Genomic DNA, 23,166 nt, shown 5'->3' on the forward strand with positions numbered 1-23,166 from the left:
CAGTGTTGCTGACAGGGTTATGTATGCTCACTGGTAAGAAAGTAAAGTTAATAGGGACTCAAAATCTGCCTAATGGTTTGGTTGGGGGTGGGGGGGGTGATAGCCTAGTGGTATTACTGCTGGACTGTTATTTCAGAGACCCAGGTAATGTTCTGGAGACCTGGAAGATGATGGAATTTAAAATTGACAAAAAAAAAGTCTGGAATGAAGGGTCTAATGATGACCATGAAACAATTATGGGCGTTGTGTTTCTTCCGACATTGCTGTGCATTCCTCAAGATGGCTGATCAGCTGGGCATGGTCTGGTCTCTCAGCCTCCATGGCTGGTCTTGTGAGGAAGAAGACATGCCACCTGTGCGCCACCCTGTCCAATAGGTGTGCCATCTCCTTGTCCACACAGAGGGACTGCTGATTACCCCTGTTTGCCCTGTCTGAGCCGAACGTTAGCCACTGTGCAGGACAGCTGTGGACTGACAGTGCTAGCTCGGGTGCACGATGGTCTTTTAAAGCTGGAGCCTATGGCAGGGATGTGGATTGATCCCAGATAGCCAGTGAGTGGCAGGTTGTTCCAGAAATGGAATACCTCCGATAGGGATGGGACTGCCAGTTAATGCGGTGAGTTTGGTAAGATAGAATGAGATAACTCTCACTCAGCTCCACCAAAGGGCTCAATCCATCAAACTCAACGTGACTCACACTTAGTCAAAAAGTAAGAGTCACCCCTATTTCAGTGAACCTCCCCAGTATGTGGGAACAGGAGTTGGTGCCTGTCATCAGTAATCCAGAATAAAAGATGAAAGAAGGGGCCTGAGTAAGGCAGGAATCATGATTAAAACATCAAGCAGCTTCCTCAATTTCCACTAACATATTCATAAGGCAGAGCATATTACTACATCGCAGAGCCTGTTAGCATCTATTTCCTCCAGTTTTATGGAACTCTGTCTCAGGCCGTGAACTGTTGACTTCACCTGCCGTTATCTGCACAATTGTTTCATGGTCATCAATAGACCTTTAATTCCAGATTTTTATCGAATTCAAATTCCACCATCTTCCGGGTCTTCAGAATACTGCCTGGGTCTCTGAAATAACAGTCTGTCATAATTCCCCTCCTGTGCTGTACATTTAAGGTCGACATTTCGAGTCTGATAATCCACACATTCTCAATATTCATTAAAACGTGTGGGATTACCTGCATTCTGTTGGTTATGATAGTAGATCATCAGAAGTATCCAGCTGGGAGTCGATCCAAGGAGTTTGCCCAAGTTGATGCCTGTGATAGTTCTTCATGAAGCACTAAGTCTTCATCTACATGATGAATGTGAAATGATTTTAAATGCGACAGTTAATTGAGTTCATTGTAAACTAATTTGATAGAGTAGCATTAACGAAAGGTGTACACTCAGCAATGGCACTGTGAAATTGATACACATTATCAGTTCCTCAGCCCCTCGAAATGGGCAGACTCTTTGCATCCAGTTGGGGAGCCCTCCATGATTTTACCATCAGCTCCCAAACCCACCCCATCCACTGTCACCCAGATGCTGATAAAATCTTGGTCCTTATCAGACAGATATCAAAGCACTTATATGAAATAGAAACAGTGGTAGGCCATTTGGTCCTACAGTTCTGCTCTGCCATTCATAGCTGACACGTTTGTGTTCCGAATTCCACTTTCCCATTTATCCTCAATGTCCTTCTGTCTGTTGCCTCACCTATCAGGAGTCTATCTAAGCCCAACTTAAAAATATTCAATCCCTACTTGTCACATCTCACCGGCTTTCCTTTGTCCAATCTGCCTGTTTTTGAGTCAAATTGAGGAAAGCTGGGAAGCAGGATGATCTTGGAAATTGGATTTTCCTTTGGAAATAAAGGTGAATAGATATGCTCATGTCTGGATGGATTTATTGATGTTCCTGTGGAAAGCCATCACATTTTTCTTTATTTGATCCTTGAATAACAGAGATTAGAAACATTGGAAAAGTGCTGCAATGCTGGGGTGGCACGGTGGCTCAGTGGTTAGCACTGCTGCCTCACAGTGCCAGGGACCTGAGTTCGATTCCACCCTCGGGCAGTTGTCTGTGTGGAGTTTGCACATTCTCCCCGTGTCTGTGTGTGTTTCCTCCCACAGTCCAAAAATGTGCAGGTTAGGGGGATTGGCCATGCTAAATTGCCCATAGTGTCCAAGGATGCGTCGGTTAGGTGGATTAGCCATGGGAAATGCAGCGTCACGGGGAAGGGGCAAGGGATGGGTCTGGGTGGGATTCTCTTTGGAGGAGCGGTGTTGACTTGTTGGGCCAATTGGCCTGTTTCTGCACTTTAGGAATTCAATGATTCTGAAAATATAAGGGCTATTTAAATGGCCCTTACGATAACTGTACATGATATGATTATGAAAAATTGTGCTCAACCAGCCTCCTTTATATTGTACCAGAATAAAATCACTTATTTAGCAAGAAAATTGAGCCCATATTTGAAAATCTTTAATTGTTCCAAGATTGTTTGTTTATTTTCCAAAAGTAAAAGTAGACTTAGTGAGAGATGCAACATTCACTGTTTGGGGTTGAATACATGAATAAATAATCCTCTTTAGTTAAACCTATGACAGGATGGATACTCATTCATCAAATTGTTTACGTACTCAGGGATTAATAAAACACATACCCGTTCCTTTTCACAAAACACACTGATCACAGGCATTTCAGGAGGCAAACATCCCTGTTCAGGGCCCATGTTACTGGTGCCATTGGGAATCAGTAGTATTTACTGGTCTCCATTCCCATGGTACACTGATCATTCATTGATCCAGTATGACTGTTTTTTATCCCTCTAGGGTTTCAGTTCTCTCTCATCATTGTGTATAACATTTGTGTGGATAACTGTATGAACACAAATGTGGAACAGCACCTCCCCTTCCAGTTAGACACTTAACAACCCTCTGGACTCAACGTTGAATTCAACAACTTCAGACCATGGTCTTTGTCCTCCATTTGGATTTCTTCCCCCCACTCCCCAACGCCAGTCTATATCTTGCTCTCATATTTTTGCTTTCAAGGCCTTTATTCTGCTATTCACACTTAGTATGTATTAGTGCTTTATTTCTTTATGCCACCGTTATGATACCTTTTGCCTCTTGTTCCTTGCCATCTTTGTTATTTAATCACCTTCGAACAAACCGTGGCCTTCTCTTTTGCTTCATTTGATTCTCCCCTCTTTTTAACTTCAGCATAAAATCCATCAAATTTCTCCCTCTCTTCTGTTCCAAACATATTTCAATTAGTCAACCTAAGAAAAGTTGTGTGAGTGATCATTGAGACCCATGATGATGACTCAACAGTGCCACACAGTTTTATTGAAATTGTTGCCAAAAACAGCAAACTCAAAGAAATACGTTCAGGGATCCTTTATCGTACCAAAATCTGTCTGAGGTCTTCCTGTTAGTGTGACATTGTTTCCTGTCACATCTTAACAGAAATGTTTTGTGAATAAGGCACAGAGGAGGTGTGGAAAATCAAAGGGTTGTATTCTCTTGTGTAAACCAGTGCAGGGAACTTGAGGCCACCATAACTAAATTCCTGGTTAAATACGAAAAGCTCTTCCCCCTAGGTTCTTGCCATTGTTCTAAAACTTTGGTCCTTGTTGTTTCATTAGAATTTATGTGTTTGAGTTTGCACATTGCTTTACAGGTTGTAAGGCAAGGAGGAGAAGGATTTATAACAACTAGTAGACATGCTAAAAAGATCAGCGTAAAATAAAAGTGTGAATAGGAACATAGCTTTGTAATCCTGATGACAGCATTCCATTCATGAGTCTACAACAGTATTTTCCCACTTGTATCTGATCGGAAAATAAACTTGATAAGTGTTGTTGAGACATGATGATAGTCATAATCTCTAGAACAGCACCATAAATGTGGGCAAGTAAACTTCATTAATAGATTCCACATTGAAAAGCAAGATCCAGTGTATGTTTGATATATTTAACTTATAGCAAGTTAATATAAGTTGGATAATGGGTAGCTACTGGGTAATGAGAAAAGGTCATTTCCAGACACATTATGAAATGGGCAATAACATCTTACATTTATGCGGTGGCTTAAAATGTAGAGAAATATCTCAGATGCCTTCGTGACAGGTTATCTACCAGAGTTTAACTTAATTAACTTCATCCAAACTTAAATAAATCTGAAAAATGAAGTAAATGAATTAATAGATTTGTAACACAAAAGAAATTGCTGGAAAAACTCAGCTGGTCTGGTAGGATCTGTGGTGAGAGAGCAGAGTTAACGTTTCAGATCTAATGATCCTTCTTCAGAACTGATTATAATTGGAAGAAGTTTGGTATATATACTAAAGGTGGAGTGGAGAGAAGGAGGAGGAGTAAATGATAGGTGGAGATGGAGCCCAGAATGAGAGAAAAAAGGAATATTATAAAGCTTTAGAGGGTTCAGAGGAGATCTACCAGGACGTTGCCAGGTATGGAAGGTTTGAGTTATAAAGAAAGGCTGGATATGCTGGGACTTTTTATACTAAAGCATAAGAGGTTGAGAGGTGACGTTATAGAGGTTTATAAAATCATGAGGGGTATAGAAAGAGTTAATGGTAGGTGTTTTTCCCTAGGATGGGTATTTCAAGGTTAGGGGGCACATTTTTTAAGGTGAGAGGAGAGAGATTTAAAAAGGACATGAGGGGCAAATTTTTTATACAGGGGATGAACTTGTGGATTGAACTTCCTGAGGAAGTGGTGGATGAGGGCACAGTTACAACATTTAAAACACACTTAGATAAGTACATGAACAGGAAAGGTTTGGAGGGATATGGGCCAGGAGCAGGCAGGTGGGACTAGTTTAGTTTGGGATTATGTTCAGCATGACTTGGTTGGACAGAAGGGTCTGTTTCCGTGTTGTATGACTCTGAGTGCCCCAAAGAAATGTAATGAGAAGGGTAATAAAGCTTAGATGTATTTTGAGTAGATTTTCAAAGTTTGAACAGGAGGGAGAGATAAGGGCAGAGGGATCCAGGTGGAGAGAGCCAGCTTGAAGGGTGAAGGTTGCTTAACTCAGAGTCATGTATTACGGATGCAGGCTCGGATGGAAGGAGACACAGAAGCGGATGAGTTGTGTGTTCAGAGCAACACACAGAGTAGGATGTGATTTCAGAGATAGAATGGGACAAAACCTGGGAACAGTTAAGATATAATTTAAATAAATGGATGTAATCAGAGAATTGTTGTATCATACAGTACAGAAGAGGTCCTTCGGCCCATCAAGTCTGTACCACCACGAATATACTACTAACGTGGGGAGGTGATGGCCTAGTGGTATTATCACTGGACTTTTAATCCAGAGACTCACATATTGTTCTTGGGACCCAGGTTTGGATCCCGCCAAGGCAGATGTTGGAATTTGAATTCAATAATTATCTGGGACTAACAGTCTAATGATGACCGTGAATCCATTGTCGATTGTCGGAAAAACCCATCTGGTTCACTCCTGTCCTTTAGGGAAGGAAACTGCCATCCTTACCTGGTCTGGCCTTCATATGACTCCAGACCCACAGCAATGTGGTTGACTTGTAACTGCCCTCTGGGCAATTAAGGGTGGGCAATAAGTGCTGCCTAGCCAGTGATGCCCTCATCCCATGAATGAATAAAGAAAAAAAAACTGCAGTCGTCCCACTTTCCTACATTAGGCCCATTGTCTTGAATGTCATGACACTTCAAGTTTTCATCCAAGTACTTTTTAAAGGTTGTAAGATTACCCATCTCAACTACCCTCCCAGGCAGTGCATCCCGGTGAAAAACTTTCACCTCAAATCCCTTCAAAACCTCCTGCCTTTCATTTTAAAATTATGACCCCTTTTTAGATATTTCTAATCAACTTGTTCAGACGTACATCTGAAGCATATAAGACTTGAATCTGGGTCCCCTGACCCAGAGGGAGGGGCATTATCACTGAGACACAATAGGCTTGCTCCCTCCCCTCCCCACGTATTGATCCTTCAACTAAGCTGCTTTCTACTCACCCTGCCCATGCCCCTCATAATCCTATTCACCTCAATCAGGTCAGCTCTCAACCTTCTGTACTCCAAAGAAAACAAGCCAAGCTTATTCCAGCATCTCTTTAATGCTGAAAATGAAGATATGACAGCCTGGCGATAGTTGAACAAGTCTTATGCTGGATACGTACAGCAGAGATTTCACTAAGTTTGAGGATACAGAGGAGAGGAGCCAAGCCAGGAAAGCAAGCATTAGAGTGATCGGGTCGGGAGGAAGAAAGGCACAATCGAAGGTTGCAATGATGGGCATCATTGAGTTGAATGAATAATAAAGGAAGAGTTTTGGGGATAGAAATTTAAGGGGAGTGGAGGGTGCTGTAGAATTGTGACAGAGATGGAGCGATGTACTAATAGAATTGAGGTGGATTGTAAAGTTGTTGGCTTGGTGCAGAGCCTTTTTGTTTAACCAGGAGACTTTTTTATACCTGTACCTGCCGCAGTGTCAGCAGCTGGTGGAGACCTACCAATGAATACCAGTCCCTGCCATCTGATTGCCTGTGTCCCTGCTGCGCTCCACTGGCCCTTTAAAGTTGAAGTTGACTTGCGTGAGCCCTGGGCCCCAACACAAAAGCAGGAAGGAACAGACCCCTCCCGATTCACTGGTCAGGACTTCCATCACCCTTTACAATTCCACCCAATATTCCAAATCCATTTAAAAATATCAAAGAACTGCAGATGCTGTAGATCAGAAGCATGAACAGCAATTGCTGGAGAAAAGACTCAGCAGCTTTGGCAGCCTCTGTGCAGAGAAAGCAGAGTCAATGTGCACTGATCTTCGCTGGAACTTAAGCTGTCTCAGGCTTGCTGCAGCGCTCCAGCAAAGCTCAGCACAAGCTGGAAGAACAGCATCTCCATTCCTGCTTGGGAACCCTGCAGCCTTCTGGACTCGATATCAAGTCCAATAATTTTGGGGTCTGAGCCCCTTCTCCCATGTCTTTACACCAGCCCGCATACACCAGGCCTTGTCATCACATGGGCTGCTACAACAACCAACCCATTGTCAGCCACTAATCATTCTCCCATTAGTAACTATTCATTCTCAGATTGACCTTTGCCCATCCTATACCCAACTGTTGGCCTCTCTCTTTGGGCTCTATCTCCACCTGAAGTTTACTCCTCCCCCCTCCTACCCCACCCCAAATTCAGCATATTATACCAACCTTTTCCGAACTACTAAATAAAAACCAAGAGAACTGCGGATGCTGTAAATCGGAAACAAAAATAGAAGTTGCTGGAAAAGCTCAGCAGATCTGGCAGTGTCTGCGGAGAGAAATCAGAGTTGACGTTTCGGGTTCTGAGGAAGGGACACTGGACCCAAAACATTAACTCTGTTTCTCTCTCCGCAGATGCTGCCAGATCTGCTGAGTTTTCCCAGGAATTGCTTTTCTGTTGCAAATCTATTAATTCATTTTTCAGATTTATTTAAGTTTGGATGAAGCCAATTAGGATAACCTCCAATAGATTGCCAAAAAAGGACACGTTGCGCAAGGCTGGTGGGTCTGTTACAATCGATCAGAATGAACATCTGAGTTCACATTTTGATCATTTGGCAGCCACATTCGACTTTCTTCGACTTTGTTTCCTCCCAAAGTGACTAACAGCACGTCTCTAATTCACTAAGCAAGGTTGCACCTTGGTCAATTCATCACTGTTATTTCAAATTTCAATTGTGCCCATCAGCAGGTCTATTGTCATTAATTTCAGAATTTTAACCAGTTACCAGACAAGTTCAGCTTTGGGGCACAAGTTACAAAAAAGTTTATTCTAGCCTGTTTGAAAACATTGTAGACAGAGAAGGATTTCTGATTTGACTGTCACCTCATTACTTAGCTGTAGTATGAAGAATATGACAACAGTATATTTGAGGAATGTGTAATGCTCTGTCTAACCAAGCATCCCTGAACTTGCAGCTCAAGTTGGTTGCTGGATAGATCCTAAACCAATTCTAACTGTCTGAGTAAACAAGCTGATAGGTGTTCCATTATAGTTTTTAAAGAATAATTGACCACAGTACAAATGGGCCCCAAGATTATCAGTATTGAGCAGACTTACTGTTGCTTTCTATTGACCCAATGTAGATATTAGCACACAAATGCTGTAGGAAGAATAGAAAAACATTTAAATGGAGAGAATGAATGCTGCTGCGTAGGGGAGTCTGGGAGTCCTCATTCACAAATCATGAAAAGCTCGCAACAAGCAATTAGAAAGGCAAATGGAAAATTGGCCTTTATTGCAAAGGGGCTGAAGGATAAAAGTATGTAAGTCTTGTCACAATTCTACATGACAATAGTAGGACTGAAACTGGAGTACTGCAGACAGTATTGGTCCTAATTAAGAAAGGATACTCTCGGATTGAAAGAAACTCAATGTTCAACAGGCTGATTTCTGGGAGAAAGGCAATATCTTCAGAGAAAAGATTGAGCGGGTTGGGCCTATATTGATTGGGGGTTCAGAAAAATGAAAGGTGATTCTATTGAAACACGTAAGATTCTGAGGAGAGTTGGAATTATCCCCTCACAGGGAAATCTGGGGCTAATGGGTACAGTTTCAAAGGACAACAAGTCTCCCATTGAAGACTGAGACTTGCTTCTTTCAGAGGGTCATTAGTATTTTAGAGTTCTCTTCCATAGGGAGCAGTAAATGTTGGGGCATTAAATATATTCAAGGGTAAGGGTGAATCAGAAAGAGTTTTGATCAACAAGGGTGTCACATTTATGGGGGGACCATCCAGGAAGGAGGAGTTAGGGCCAGAATCAGACCAGTCACGATCTCACTGAGTGATGGTGCAGGCTTAATGAGTTATTTTATACCTGTACTTATCAATTTATGAAGTTTCTTTGTTAAATATTGTAAAGATTTTCTTGTTTGTGCATTAATCTACAACACAAAGGCTACAGCGGTTCAACAAGGCAGCTCACCCTCCCCTTCAAGTAAATGCTGGCCCAACCAGCAACGCCAATTTCCTATAAGTGAAGTAACGGAAAAATTTCACACAAAGCTATTAACCTTGAACGTGGTAGTAAATACACAGAATATCACAGCCACAAGAACAGTGTAGGAGATGAATTAAAAACCGAAAGAACTGCGGATGCTGTAAATCAGCAACAGAAACAGAAATTGCTGGAAAATCTCAGCAGGTCTGGCAGCATCTGTGGAGAGAAATCAGAGTTAACCTTTCGGTTCAAGTGACCCTTCCTCAGAAATCAGCAATTTCTGTTTGTGTAGGAGATGAAATCTTGAGTTAGTATAAAACAAAATTTATATAAGGAAGAAAAAAAACTACATTTTAGCCTTGTTCTTTGTTGCCTGTTGTTCTTGTAACTGCATTAAAATATCAAAGTAATCCATATTAAAGTATAAACTGCCTATAATTGGATACATTTTCCACATCTTCTGTCTGAGAGCAATGATGAATCTGAGTGCAGCAAATACAAAAGATTATGTGGCAAGGAATACTCTATGATAAAATACCCCCTTAACATTTGGTGCATTAATATAAATGGACTCCCTCGCACATCCAGTTAGCCCAGTTTCTGATATTTGCTGCACTCAGTCTTTCCTAGAATAAGTAAAATTATCCCATTGACAGATTTTGGATTCTAATTTAGGTGGCACATGCCAAATAGCTTTAATTGTCGTGGCCCAATGTACTTACTCTCCAAATTATAAAAGTGGTTTCTAGACTAACGATCCAGTTGGGCTGTAGAGTTTAAGTATGTGCTGCTATGAATTTGTGGCACCTACATAAAAATTAGTGGTCTTATTGACATGATTTTTCTGCCCTGTTGTTGTTGTTTAATTTCTTTACTTGATGGATTTCCCCGTTCTTTAGCAATATTTCCATGCTGGAGGAAATGGCCTCAAGAAGACATTCCTAGAAAAGAGTCCAGACATGCAGTCCTTGAAATATGCACTTAGTCTCTACACCCAAACCACTGATGCTCTGATTAAAAAGTTTATCCACACCCAGAGTTCACAAGGTAAGGACCATCGTGATAAATATCCAGTTATATTGCATTAGTAATATGCAAGCAGAAAAAAGCTTTAGAGGCATATTTTACCCAGCTTTCGATGCTATTTGTCCTTTAGAATACTGCTGTCTGTATTTCATGTGAACTTGCATTCATCTAGCAGCCAATTAAGTAATTTCTTGAAGTGTAGTCACTGTTGTAAAATAGGAGGGCACATTAGCCAAAATATGCACAGGATGCTCCCACAAACAACAGTGAAATAAAGGCCAGATAATTTATTTTTATGCTGTTGCTGAAGGCATAAATAGAAGTGAAGACTCCGGGGTTAATTCCCCTTATGCTTCTTTGAAATAGCGCCATGGGATCCTTTACATTAACCTGAGACAGCAGACAGGGCTTGATTTAATGTCTTGTTCAGAAGATGGTATCCTCAACAGCACAGCACTCCCTTGGTAATGCACTGGAGTGTCTGCTTTAATATTTGTGCTTATGCCTCTGAAAGAGATCTTGAAGTCATAGGCATCTGATTGAAAGCTGCAAGTCCTCGCTCTGAGACATTGCCAACACAAGTTAAATTACTTGAAGAACTCACCCTGACAAATGAACAGGAACAAGTATCGTTTTAGGTATTTCTTGTCGAGACAAATCAATTCACGTGTGTTACTTAAGATACAGTTTGTGTGTGATGTAGTGGTGTTCTTAGAAGCAGCAAAGCACAGCATTTACAGACCAGTCATACTGAACAATGAGACACGTTCATTACAAAATTCCTGCTACTGTGCTTCACTGCTGATTCCAGTAAGTAATTAACATTTTTTGCTCGACTTTCCACTTTATGTTTTGCTGGCATGCTGACTTGCATTGAGGAAGGTGGAACTGATAGAAATGCTTGCATTTAGTCTTTCTCTGCCGGTTTAATCTCTACCTCTGACACCTTGTAACAGAAGGGGTGGGGGATAGGTGTGGATCGCTGGACAGAAGACAGATCCCCAAACCCCGAAGAAAAGCCCTCTAAGAGTGTCAACGCACCCACTCTTGCCTGCTCTCAGTACTCGGAATTCCCGAGGTGTGTGTTGCAGCCCCCTGTATGTTTGTGAGCTGTATGTCACACAAGCTCTAAGGCAGCAATATTGCTGAGCTCTGACCTAGAGCTCACAGCTACTGGCTCTTCGAAAATCCTCGCCTTTAGTCAAATAGTGGGCATTATCTTGGAGTCTGATTCCCGTCCCAAGCACCCAGTAAAAATGGAGGGCTTTTCACTTAATGACCTCCCTCCAGAATCCCAGGCTGTCACAGCCTCAGAACAGGTGAAAGTGGGTTAATGTTTCGGGAATACATTGATGAAATGCGCATTACTCTGTTTATGGTAATCACGTGGGAGAGCACTTGTTTTTGAGGTGAAGTATAGCTTGGGGCCAGAGGAAGCAACTTTGGGAGAGAGGTGATGTGAGAAATAGTGATAACTGATTGCACTCTTCCTTTTTATCTATGCAGTGAGTGCATATCTGATGACACTACTAGGTATTGCATGAAAAAATTGGACTTAAGTTTCAATCCAAAATAGTCAGTGCAATATCACTACTCCTCATCTTTAATTTGTACTTAAATTCTTGATTCAAAGGTCATTGCAAGGCATTGCTAGTCTGTATTTCTTGAACAAGCAAAGACATTACATTGGGTTGTAAATGTGGGAATTTACTACGTGATCGATACAGCGGAATCGTGATGATTCAAATTAGTGTCAGCTGAACCTTTGGTTGTGGTACAGTTGGCAGCCATTCTCAGCCAGAGTAGAAATCTAATAGACCAATGCCCTGGATGAGCCAAAATTGCTGGACTGGCTACTAGAGATTAGCTGAGCTTGTGCACACACATCATGTGGTTTGCTTGCTTTTCACGCATGAGAAATTTTGTTTATTTTCCATTTGGGATGTTCCAGATAGAATTTAAGGGTCAACATTGGAAATTCACGTTAACTGGTGTGAATGAAACCATTTACAACAGTTGCACTTATCAGCCAATTCAATTCATATAAATTTGATGCAAATTTGCAGTAACATTTTTTTTAATAACTTACTTGCTTTTTCCTGGTCATTAGACCATGTTGAAGAGTCCTGGTAACTCTATGTCAAAGCTGAGCAAATGGAACATTGTATTGGGAATCAGAAAATCAGCGCAAGAAAATAAGTTTTATACTATTAGGCTGATGAGAATGTAAATCATGTTTTATTTTAATGTGTGCTTGTACTCCTTATTTTTAATACCAACATAAACCTGGATCAAAGCAATTTAACAGTGGAGGAAAAAAAGACAAAGAAGTGCAGAGACTGGAAATCAGATACAAAAACAGAAATTGCTGGAAAATAACACAGCAGGTCAGGCAGCATCTGTGGAGAGAAAGCAGTGTTAACATTTCAGCTCCAGTGACCCTTTTTCAGAACAGAAGAAGAGTCACTGGACCCAAAACATTAAATCTGCTTTCTCTCCACAGATGCTGAATTTAATTATAAATTGCTTAATTGGAAGAGAAGCTGAGTGTGGATAAAAAGTGCTCAGAGAAATCCATAAAGTAACTGCACTGTTAATTTAAAATCTGAACATTTCATAAAGCACATAAGATTGAGTAAAGCTGTGAGAATTCATATTCACACACTTTCCATTGTGGAGTCATTTTATTACTAGAATCACAATACAGAACAAACAGAAGGCGCAGAATGCACAAACGTCCCCTTCCTCAAAAATAGGGCCCAGTATGTGAGTGAAAGAGACCAAATCTGAACAATTCGCAACCATCTTCATCCAGCAGTACAAAGTGGATAATCTACTTTGGCCTCCTCTTGTGGTCTTCAGCATCAAAGATACCAAAATTCAGCCTGTGCAGTTCATCTTACATGATATTAAAAAAATACTGAAGGCACTGTATGCTGCACTAGGCTCTAACAACATCCCAGCTGTATTGCTGATGACTTGTGCTGCAGATCTGGTTACATTCCTAGCCAAGCTGTTCCTGTAAAGTTACAAACACAGCCCAACAAAGTGAATTTTGACCAGGTATGTCCTATCCACAAAAAGCAGGACAAATCCAACCAATTCAATTAACACTTCATCAGTCTACTGTCAATCATCAGCAAAGTCATGGATAGCATCGTTGATGGTGCTATCAAGCAACACTTATACAGCAATGACCAGCTTACCAATACTCCATTTGGGTCATCCCAGTACCAAATCTCATTTCAGCCTTGGTCCAAACAGGAACAAAATAGCTCACTTTGAGATTTAAGGTGAAAATGACTGTCCTCGAGACAACTTGACTCAACACAGGACAAAGTCTTTTCGATCTGCACCTCATCCACCAGAATAATACTTCACACTCTCTACTACTGGAACACAATGGTCACAGTGTTCCCTGTATATACAATGCATTACAGCAGCTCCCCTAGTTTCCGAAGACAGTATTTTCTAAAACGCGCAACCTCTACACCTAGGTGGAGGAAGGCAGTAGGCATGTGTGAATTCCACTGTCGGGAGGTTCTCCTCTAAGCTAGTCACTACATGGCTTGGAACTATATTGTCTTCCTTTATTGTCACGAGTTCACTCTCCTGGAGCTCCTTCCTTACTGGTGCACCTGGAGCAAATAGGCTGTAGAGGTTTAAGGAGGTGACTCAGCAGCACCTCCTATAGGCCAATCAGAGATGAGCAAAAAAAATGCAGGTTTTGACAGCAAAGCTCCCATCCCATAATTTATAAAAAGGAACCACATTATTTAATGAGAGAAACATTACTGAAATTCAAAATTTATCATTGTAATCTCATTCTTGGCATACTCAGCCTAATTTTTTTGACAAATGTTGAAATATAAATTCTTTAGATAAATAATAATAATGGCCTCCAAAAGAATGCATTTTCGAAAATGACTTTTTGCCAAGTAGACCCAGTAACTGAAACAGGTCTGTTGTAAAACGTTCGAGTTTTTGTTTTAGTTTGCTCTGTGTTTAGAGTGATTGCATGGTTGTGCTAATCAAAACTAAGTTTAAGTAATTCACCATTGTTGTGAACAGTGAAATGGTCTGCTCACCGTTGTTTTCTCAGAATTACTAAAGCTGAGAAATCCATGGCGACCCTGGGCATCATATTGACTTGTCACTGTAGAATAGATGAGACTTATTGTGAACTCAAGTCTCGGCTCATCTTTGCCAACTGTTGCAATCCCCAGAGGTTTTGTAAAATTGAAAAGCACACTTCAGTGAAATGAATTGTATTTTCTCTTCATTACAACCAAACAAAATGAAAACACAAGAACAATCAAGGGCAACAAATGGCCGTGCTTTTGAATCTCAACCACTTGAACCCCAATTTTTGTGTCTGAGCATCGTGCTTTACTTATGCTTTTGATTATATTATAATGTCTGGAAGATATTTCAATCCTTGATGCCCTCAGATGCTCCTGAAGAGGCTATCAGGGTTCACCTTGAATCTATTATTCAGTAAACTTTGAAACCTTTCTGAGATTTTCCAGAACATTCTGCTTTTCAGACTCTGCATCTTGAGCTTCTCTAATCTCACCTCATTGCTTATCCCTTCTCTATTTGGGTTCACGCTTTCCAATGCACGTGTGTGCAGTGAATAAACAAATTCTTCAAATAGCTGATAGTGGAACAAAGGAGAAGTCTTGTTTTTTTTGGCCTGGTTTTATCGTGGTCTTGTAAACACATAATTCACTCAGCACACTTGCTTGTGAATTACAGTCAACTTACAACTGGTGGATCAAACCAAACACGCTTGTAAAATTGCTGCTGAATCACTTTACCCTGTAATACACACAAAAATGCTATGAAGTGTTCTGAGTGCATCAATCAGCAATAATGGTACTATGGAGACCCAAATGCTTCACTTTATAAACAAGTTTCTTATGGTTGATGTCAGGAAATCAGAACATACCGTCTATGGATTAAAACTGCAATGTATAACAAAACAGAGTCCGCTGGGTGTTTGGGGCATTCTGAAGAAGGTCCCACTACATTTAGAAGGATGTGAAGGATAAGATGTCAGGTTTAAAGGAATAGGACAAGTCAAATAATAAGGATCACATTGAAAAGAATCATAGTATGCACAGCACTGAAACAGGCTATCCACCCCATTGATTGTATCGAGCTTTTCTGAAGAGCTTTCCAGTTATTCTTACTCCCCAGCGCTCATCACTGTTTTTCTCCCTATTTTCATCCAATTTCCATTTGAAAACTATGGGTTTCTACCACACCATCGGGTAGTTCATTCCGAATCCTAACCACATGTTGTTTAAAACTGGTTTCTCCTCATACCATCCCTGATTCGCTTGCCAGTCACTTTAAATCTGTGGCTTTTAGTTATCAGTCCTTCACTTACTGGAAATAACTTGTCTTTATTTACTTTTATCTAAACCCTTCATGATTTTCAACACCATATCAAATCTCCTCTTAACTTTATCTGCTCTGAGAACAACCCTGATTCTTCCACAAATCCAGTAACTGTAAACTATCATTATAGTAAATCCCTTGCCAAAGCTTTCAGAGCCTTTGTCCATTCTGAGGAAGGGTCACCGGACCCAAAATGTTAACTCTGACTTTTTTCTTCACAGATGCTGCAAGACCTGCTGAGCTTTACCAGCAACTTCTGTTTTTCTTCCTCGAGGTGTGGTGTCCACAGGTGGACATGTCACTCTACTTGGAACCAATTCTATATATTGGCTGTCTGGGAAGTTAGCAGGTATCAGCTGCTTGTCTGATGGCCTAAAGGTATTTCCTATACAACACAAGATCGTTACACTGAACTTTCACCTTAATGCACACCACCTTTCAGCTCTATGTATCAGTAACATTAATTACAAAATGCACCATTTTTTCGCAAAAACTATTTTTAAAAAATACAATACCATAAGAGCCATAGTGTTGTTACGCAAATGCCAATATTAAAACTAAACAGCTGAGACTATTTAAACAATATTGTGAAGAATTTTACAATAATGTTGTTAATTGAACAATACTTTCTCACCTCTACAATGAAAAAAAAATTTTAAAAATTGGAGCAAGTCATTTTAATTGCCATCGAAATGGGTTTGATCAGTCAAGGATGTGAACTGTCTATTAATTCTTAATGGAGCACAGGCAGCTCCAGAGTCACAGATTTGAAGAGTCCAATTTAAACACCCTGCTTTAAAAATGATCAAACTCACTAGCACTGTTGGTAAATTTAGAAAAATCTAGATGACACTGATTTCAGCATGGGCAATCTTTCATGCTAACAGGAGCAGCATTATTCCCTGATCCGACTCACACCTTAAACCCACTGAAAACACTATTAACCTGGTGACAGATACAGGCTACAACAAACCATCAACCACCATGAAACCTCTTTCTCTTTGCGTCACGACCACATAATGACTCCTCCCAACTCAAACACATGTTATCATTTTATTCCTCATCAATTGGGAGTTGAACAGCTCAGTTGACTGGATGGCTGATCAGCGACGCAGAGTGACACCAGCAGCACAGATTCAGTTCCTGCATCGCCTGAGGTCATCATGAAGGCCCCTCCTTCTCAAATTATCCCCTCCACTGAGGTGCGGTGATTCTCAGGTTAAACCACCACCAGTTGTCTCTCTCTAATGAGATCTCCAGTCTCCTGGTAGGACTGTGGTGGCTTTGCCTCTTAGTTGTAATAAAGGGACACAAAACTTGATGTCTTGACATCTGTCACCCTATGGCTGTTGGAAAAGTGCCATCATCATAAGGACAACAGTGATTCAAGGAGAAGGTTCCCCACGGCACTCATCGGACAGTTACATTTAGGCTATAAATACAACTTCATAGTATCATCAACATTCCCAAATAGACAAGTGTGTTCTCTGAACAAATGAAATCTGTACCCACAGTGTGTAAAATAAAGTGTCCTCTGCAAATTGCACCCTGTGAATATCTGTCTGTAGAGCTACATGTTCTCGCTTGCAGCAATCTAACTGATTGAAATTGACTATCTCCAAATGTGGTCTTGCAGATTGTTCATAGAAAGTGGTACAGCTCAGTGATTTGACAGTTTCAGGCCAAAGAAGGCATAAAACAATATCTAAAAATGTTTTTTCTTATTTCTTCTGAGTTCAAGGAGAAATATTCAGCATTTAATTGGCATTAACTGTTAGCCCTGGTTTAAATGGTCTGTGAGGTTGTTGATTTGCTCACCAAGCTGGCTTGTTTTCGTTCAGACGTTTCATCACCATGCTAGGTGACATCATCAGTGAGGCCTCTGATGAAGCGATGTTGTTCTACTCTGCTTGGAATTTATACTGTCCGGTCCGTTATGGTGAGTTGTGTCATTTCCGGTTTTGTTCTGTACGGGTTTGTATATGGGGTCCAATTCTACACGTTTGTTGATTGCATTATGGGTGGACAACCATGCCTCTAGGAATTCCCATGCTGGTCTATGTTTGGCTTGGGCTACTATGGTTACCTGTCCCAGTTAAATTGATGGCCTTCATTGTCTGAGTGTACTGATATTAAGGAAAGCTCGTTGTGTCATTTTGCTGCTAGCTGATGTTAATGTATTCTGATGGCCAGTTTCCTTCCTGTCTCTCCGATGTAATGTTTGTGGCAGTTGCTGCATGGTATTTTGCAAACTATGTTGGTTCTGCATTTCATGGGTTTGGGGTCTTTAATCCTCATGAATGTTTGTCGTAGCGTGGCTGTGGGCTTGTGTACCACCATGATTCTTAGTAGTCTTAGGAGTCTCGTTGTCAGTTTTGATATGTTCTTGACGTAGGGCAGTGTGGCCAGTGTGTTAGGGCGTACGGTGTCCTCTTGGTGTCGTCTATTAATGGTCTGTTTTCGATCTATACACGTTAGAGAGCCGCTATCACCGTGTGAAGCAGGGACTGAGCCTTGTACTGTTTGCACTCTTGTGCGTTGACGTGCTGGATTATACAACTAATGATGTTCTGATCTCAATTTGCTAAAATCTATCAAGATTGTGTGCATCAAATAACCTAGTACAAAGACAGTTTATATTGGTGAATGCACATCAGTGGTACATTTTTCAATCTTGATGAATATCTTTGCAGCTCTTTTAGTGCCTATGGATTTAAGAAGACTGTACCAAAATTTATTAACCAGTTCCTGAAGAGCCATGTGCCTCTTCAATGATTTATGTTTATGAAACCTAATTGAAAACAGGGAAGGAGTTCATTTATCTTGGAAATGTATCGACTAATGATGCAAGGATTGGTAGTGATGTAACAGTTCACACCCACAAAAAAGGTATTTGGTAATCAGTCAGCGCATGGTTAGAGACTGTCTAGTATCAGGGCTGCCAGTGAAATGAAGAATTACAAAGTGTCTGTCCTTCCTCTTGTTTGGACAGACATGAAACTTGTATGAAGCACCAGTAATTCATGCCATATTTGACCATATGAGTGAGGGAATAATTGACAATGTTAGAGAAATTAAGATGATAACTTCCCAGGAATATGATAGTATGAAGGCAGTGATTCCCTTGTATTAGCCTGTGAAGTGGCCAACCTACATATCTCCTATGGATTTATTTTTCATTAACTTGCCATTAAGACCCTGGAATATAATGTATTGTCGCTATTATGTTGCTACAACCATGGGTACGTGCACTTACCACTTATGAAATTACCTCAATGGTTAACACAGTGACAGATTTATAATGGAAGTAGATGGACTATTATAAAATTATAAATTACCGCACACAGAAATTTTATTAATTTTAATCAAGTAACCACTCATTAACAAAGTTCCGCATGTTGGCTGTTTCCAAGGATAGCTGTTCAAACTCGTCATAAATAATGAAGTGAAGTTGTAAAATTTAATGAATAATTTATTGATCTTGAGAGTAAGTAGCTGAATTTTGAGATTAAAGAGCAAGATGAGTGTAAATGAATTTGGTAATAGTCTGGTGGAAATCATTTCTGAATGCTTTTTACGGAAAGGTTAAAAGTGGTGAATCACAAAAGTGGTAATGTATCTATTGCAGGATATTCATAATTTCACAGAAGAGAAGGATTGAACTTTGAGGAAATTGCTACTGGTGAAGATTGTTAACCAGGTGTTGTTGTAGCAAAGCCTTGTGCAGGAGGATCAGAAGAATCATTGCTACTATTGTAATGGTACAATGTGAATGCACTGAAAAATCTGTTGGGATAGAGTAAATGATGATGGTGGATAAAAAAAATCCTCCACTACTCAATCCAGGTTATCATGCACACCTTGTGTATTACTGTGTAAACTCTTCCCATTCCAACAATGCAAAGCGATTTACTAAGGCATAAAAAGCAATTTGAAAACAAAATCCAGGCCAGTTTGTGGGTGCGGATGATGAGGGTTTTCACTGCAAATCTAGGAAATTCCATCCTAACTTCTCTCCACTTCTTCCCCCACGACAATTAAAACTTGTCCTGGAGATCGCTGTGCTCCAAATAGTTTAATGCGATAGTTTTCTCCTGAATGAGGTCCCCCATCCCACAAACTCCGAAAGCAGGTCAGAATCTCTTCTCCTGTGGAGGCTGAATCCTGATGTCGGCCACTTTTCAAGTCCAAATTATAGACCTGCACAACAGCAGGAAAACCTAGTGACATCCAGTTTGAGAGCCAACAGAAGAGGTTAAGAGGGTCAGGAACAGTTATGAGAGTCTGAAGATAGTGCAAGTGAACAAGCAGTATGCGGTTTGGAATGGGCAGGACTCAGGACATCAATAAATAAATCTGCCTGCTGTAGGAAAGATATTGTGAAAGTTGAAATTTCAGAAAAGAGTTACAAGGATGTTGTCAGGTTTGGAGGATTTGAGCTACAGGGAGAGGCTGAATAGACTGGGGCTATTTTCCCTGGAGCATCGGAGGCTGAGGGGAGACCTTATGGAGGTTTATAAAATCATGACAAGCATGGATAGGGTCAGTAGTCAAGGTCTTTTCCCCAGGGTAGCGGAGTCCAAAACTAGTAGGCATAGGTTTAAGGTGAGAGGGGAAAGATTTAAAAGGGACCTAAGGGGCAACTTTTTCACTTAGAGGGTGGTGTGTGTATGGAATGAGCTGCCAGAGGAAGTGCTGCAGGCTGGTACAATTTAAAAGGCATCTGGATGGGTTTATGACTGGGAAGGGTTTAAAGGGATATGGACCAAATGCTGGCAAATGGGACTAGATTAATTTAGGATATCTGGTCGGCATGGACGAGTTGGACCAAAGGGTCTGTTGCCATGCTGTACATCTCTGTGAATCTATAACTCTATGACTTGCTGAGCAAGTGAAACAGAAACAGAAATTGCTGGGAAATCTCAGCACGTCTGGCAGCATCTGTGGAGAGAAATCTTAATTAATGTTTAGGGTCCAGTGACCCTTCCTCAGAAGCGTATTGTCCACTGAAAGCATGAGCAAATAGTGACACAGTGAGAGAGACTGGGATCTGGGACCTGATTAACCAGGACATGCAGACACTGTCACTCTCAAATGAGTGAAACTGAAGTATTGTAACATCAACAACCCAAGGACTGAGATCCTGGGTGAATTAAATGTCAAATCAGACACTGAAACAGGGAAAGAGAAGGAAAGGAAAGACAAAGGAAAAGTGAAAAATCATTTTTCTTTAATTTTAATTTGAAATCTCCAACAACTATTCAAATCTGAATAACAGCATTAAAGTTTTGAATGCGTAAGACTCCACAATTATAAATGTTACTATTCAGTATCAGAGTAGTTGATTGACGGGAAGCAACATTCACCACATCATTGAAAAGCGTTATAATTTTGAATGAGCAAGACTTTGTGTGACAACTTTAGTTCATATTTATTGCACAATAATGTAGCAACTTCATGCCATTTGATGAATGTCTGTAGTGAGGCAGAGCAGCAAAATTTGGGCAATGGTTTTTGGATATTTGAATTTAACCATGCATTTGCCCCTCATCTGAAACTGCAACACAATTTGCTAATAATGAGAGCCATAACCTCACTATTATTTTGAATGAAAAATCAGGACCAGTGTCTTAATTGAAGACAATTAATCCTATAAGCTATTTTTAGAGTAATTACTGCATTACATTATAATGATAAAACATTTCTTGTCATTTTAATTGAAAAGCATCATAATTACGAATTGTCATTAAATCCTACAATAACACTTCAGGTATACCAATTCTCTGTGACAGATTTTTATTTTGTCTTTGAAGATACTCCTGTACATTCCTGTCAAAATTCAATGAGAAAAATTATTTATTTTCCGAATAAGTATCATTGCCAATTCAGTCACCAAAAATGATTTTTATATTCCAGATAGTAGTGGAATTACAAGATTTCAAAAATCTATCCCATCAGATTAGCTAATTAACAGACTTTGCATCTGCATTCTTACAGTAGACGCACCAAAATTGAATGGGAAACGTTGATATTATCACGTTAGATTGGCTACATTTTTGTGGCAAGGTTTTTCACAAATTGTGACACAGGTAGGGTTGTTTTAGCACAAAAGCATGTCCCTTGTGCTGTAGGCTTCGTAATATTTAGCTGCAAAGGGGAACGCCAAAGGTCATACAGTTTTGATGCAGGCCGTGCAGACTCAAGAACTGAAGAAGGCAGTGAAGAAAGAATTCAAATGTCACTACTTTAAATTTGATGGTCTAGTGGTGCAATGGAACCTTGTCTCTGAGCCAGAAGCTCCAGGTACATGTCCCAGCCCAGGACCTTAAGGCCAAGGAAGGTGCGCTCATAATATGGTCAAACAAGTTGACTGTCAATTTGCAAATCCTTCCGCTATGTGTGACTGGCGAGCAGTTAGGTTGGGAGACATATTTAGTCAGCCATGTGATAGAAAGAACATCTGAGATTCTGTCATCATTATGCATAGCTCCAGACTACAACATGCACGTAATATAAAGTTATGTGTTGCCACAGCAACTCAGACCCTGAGTGAATTGGAATACTGTTTGAAATTTACATTAGCTATACGTAATTGAACCAGGTGGGTAGGACTGCCTTCAAATGAAATTGGATAAATATTTAGATAGTCCTTTTCTGAAACCCTTCCCTCAATGATATCTCCAGTTCCTTTGCATTTATGCACTGCTGTTATGTGAACAGCATAGAGTTAATAAAGAGAAGTGGAACTGTGCAAAAGTGTACTTAACTAGTGCTCAGCAATCTCTGTTCACTCGACTCCAATTGTGACCTGGCTTAATTTGAAAAGATCCAGTTGTCAAATCATCTTTCTCAAACATTAGCCATGCATCTTCTGCAGTTGCATTATCACCATTAAGTGGGGCCACATCTAAATCCTTGCATTGTCTTTTCTTGCTGAAGATGCAGTGCCTTCTGTTTGTATTTATTTCAGATTTCCAGCATTTGCAGTTTTATTTTGCCACTTGTCTTTGAGTGCTGCACACCAGAAAACACCATGTTTTAATCACTTCAATGCTACTCTGTTTGCACTGCGCTAACGTGAAAGCACCTTGCACTGATTCAAAATTTGTCGTGGAACTGGTTGGTAAATAATGCAGGGCAACACTAGTGTGTGTGGATGTGAAATCACAGCTATTTACAAGACATCGTCAAACTGATACTTAGCTGATTGTGGATCTTCTTTCCTTAATCCCCGAATTAATTCTGTTCTAATATTTAGTTCAATCACGCAAGCAAGTCCTGACACCCTTAAAATTTTCAAGTGACTAACACCCAGTGCCCTTGTCTATATCCAGTTACCTTTAGAGAGCGGCAGGTTTGGATCCTTCATGGCAATGAAAAACATTCTGATACCTAAACAAGAATTTTGTTATGCTGTATATTAGATCCACATACATCAGTAAATCTATGCTCACGATCGATACCAAATTCAGTGTTGAAATATTTCACCATTATTGGCAGAATCCAGATACAGGAATGGGGTATCACCTCAGCTCTTAACCAATCAGCTTTAAAGATAAGGAGCTAAACATGGGAAGGTTTGAGAAGGGGGTAAATTTGAGAGGGAGAATTAATTCAGGTAGTGAGAAATGAAGAGGAAAGACAGAATGGAAAATTCAACGCCTTTTAAATTAAGCAAAAATCTCAAAACCTGAAGAAATGAGACATCAAACGTACTACTTCATTTCAGTGCCAGAATGATTAGCAGT

General features: G+C 40.3%; 1 protein-coding gene across 4 annotated transcripts in view; it reads left to right on the forward strand.

Moving 5' to 3' along the window:
- LOC109926673 (protein unc-13 homolog C-like) overlaps positions 1-23,166 on the forward strand; it is a 537,669-nt gene that overhangs the window by 493,791 nt on the left and 20,712 nt on the right. For all 4 annotated transcript variants that reach the window (XM_048616076.1, XM_048616075.1, XM_048616074.1 and 1 more), the window contains one exon: positions 9,886-10,033. In XM_048616076.1, the coding sequence (XP_048472033.1) occupies positions 9,886-10,033 (148 nt within the window). The remainder of the gene's footprint in view (positions 1-9,885; positions 10,034-23,166) is intronic.

Source organism: Rhincodon typus, chromosome 33 (genome assembly GCF_021869965.1).
Source record: "Rhincodon typus isolate 14 chromosome 33, sRhiTyp1.1, whole genome shotgun sequence".
NCBI classification, from domain to species: Eukaryota; Metazoa; Chordata; class Chondrichthyes; order Orectolobiformes; family Rhincodontidae; genus Rhincodon; species Rhincodon typus.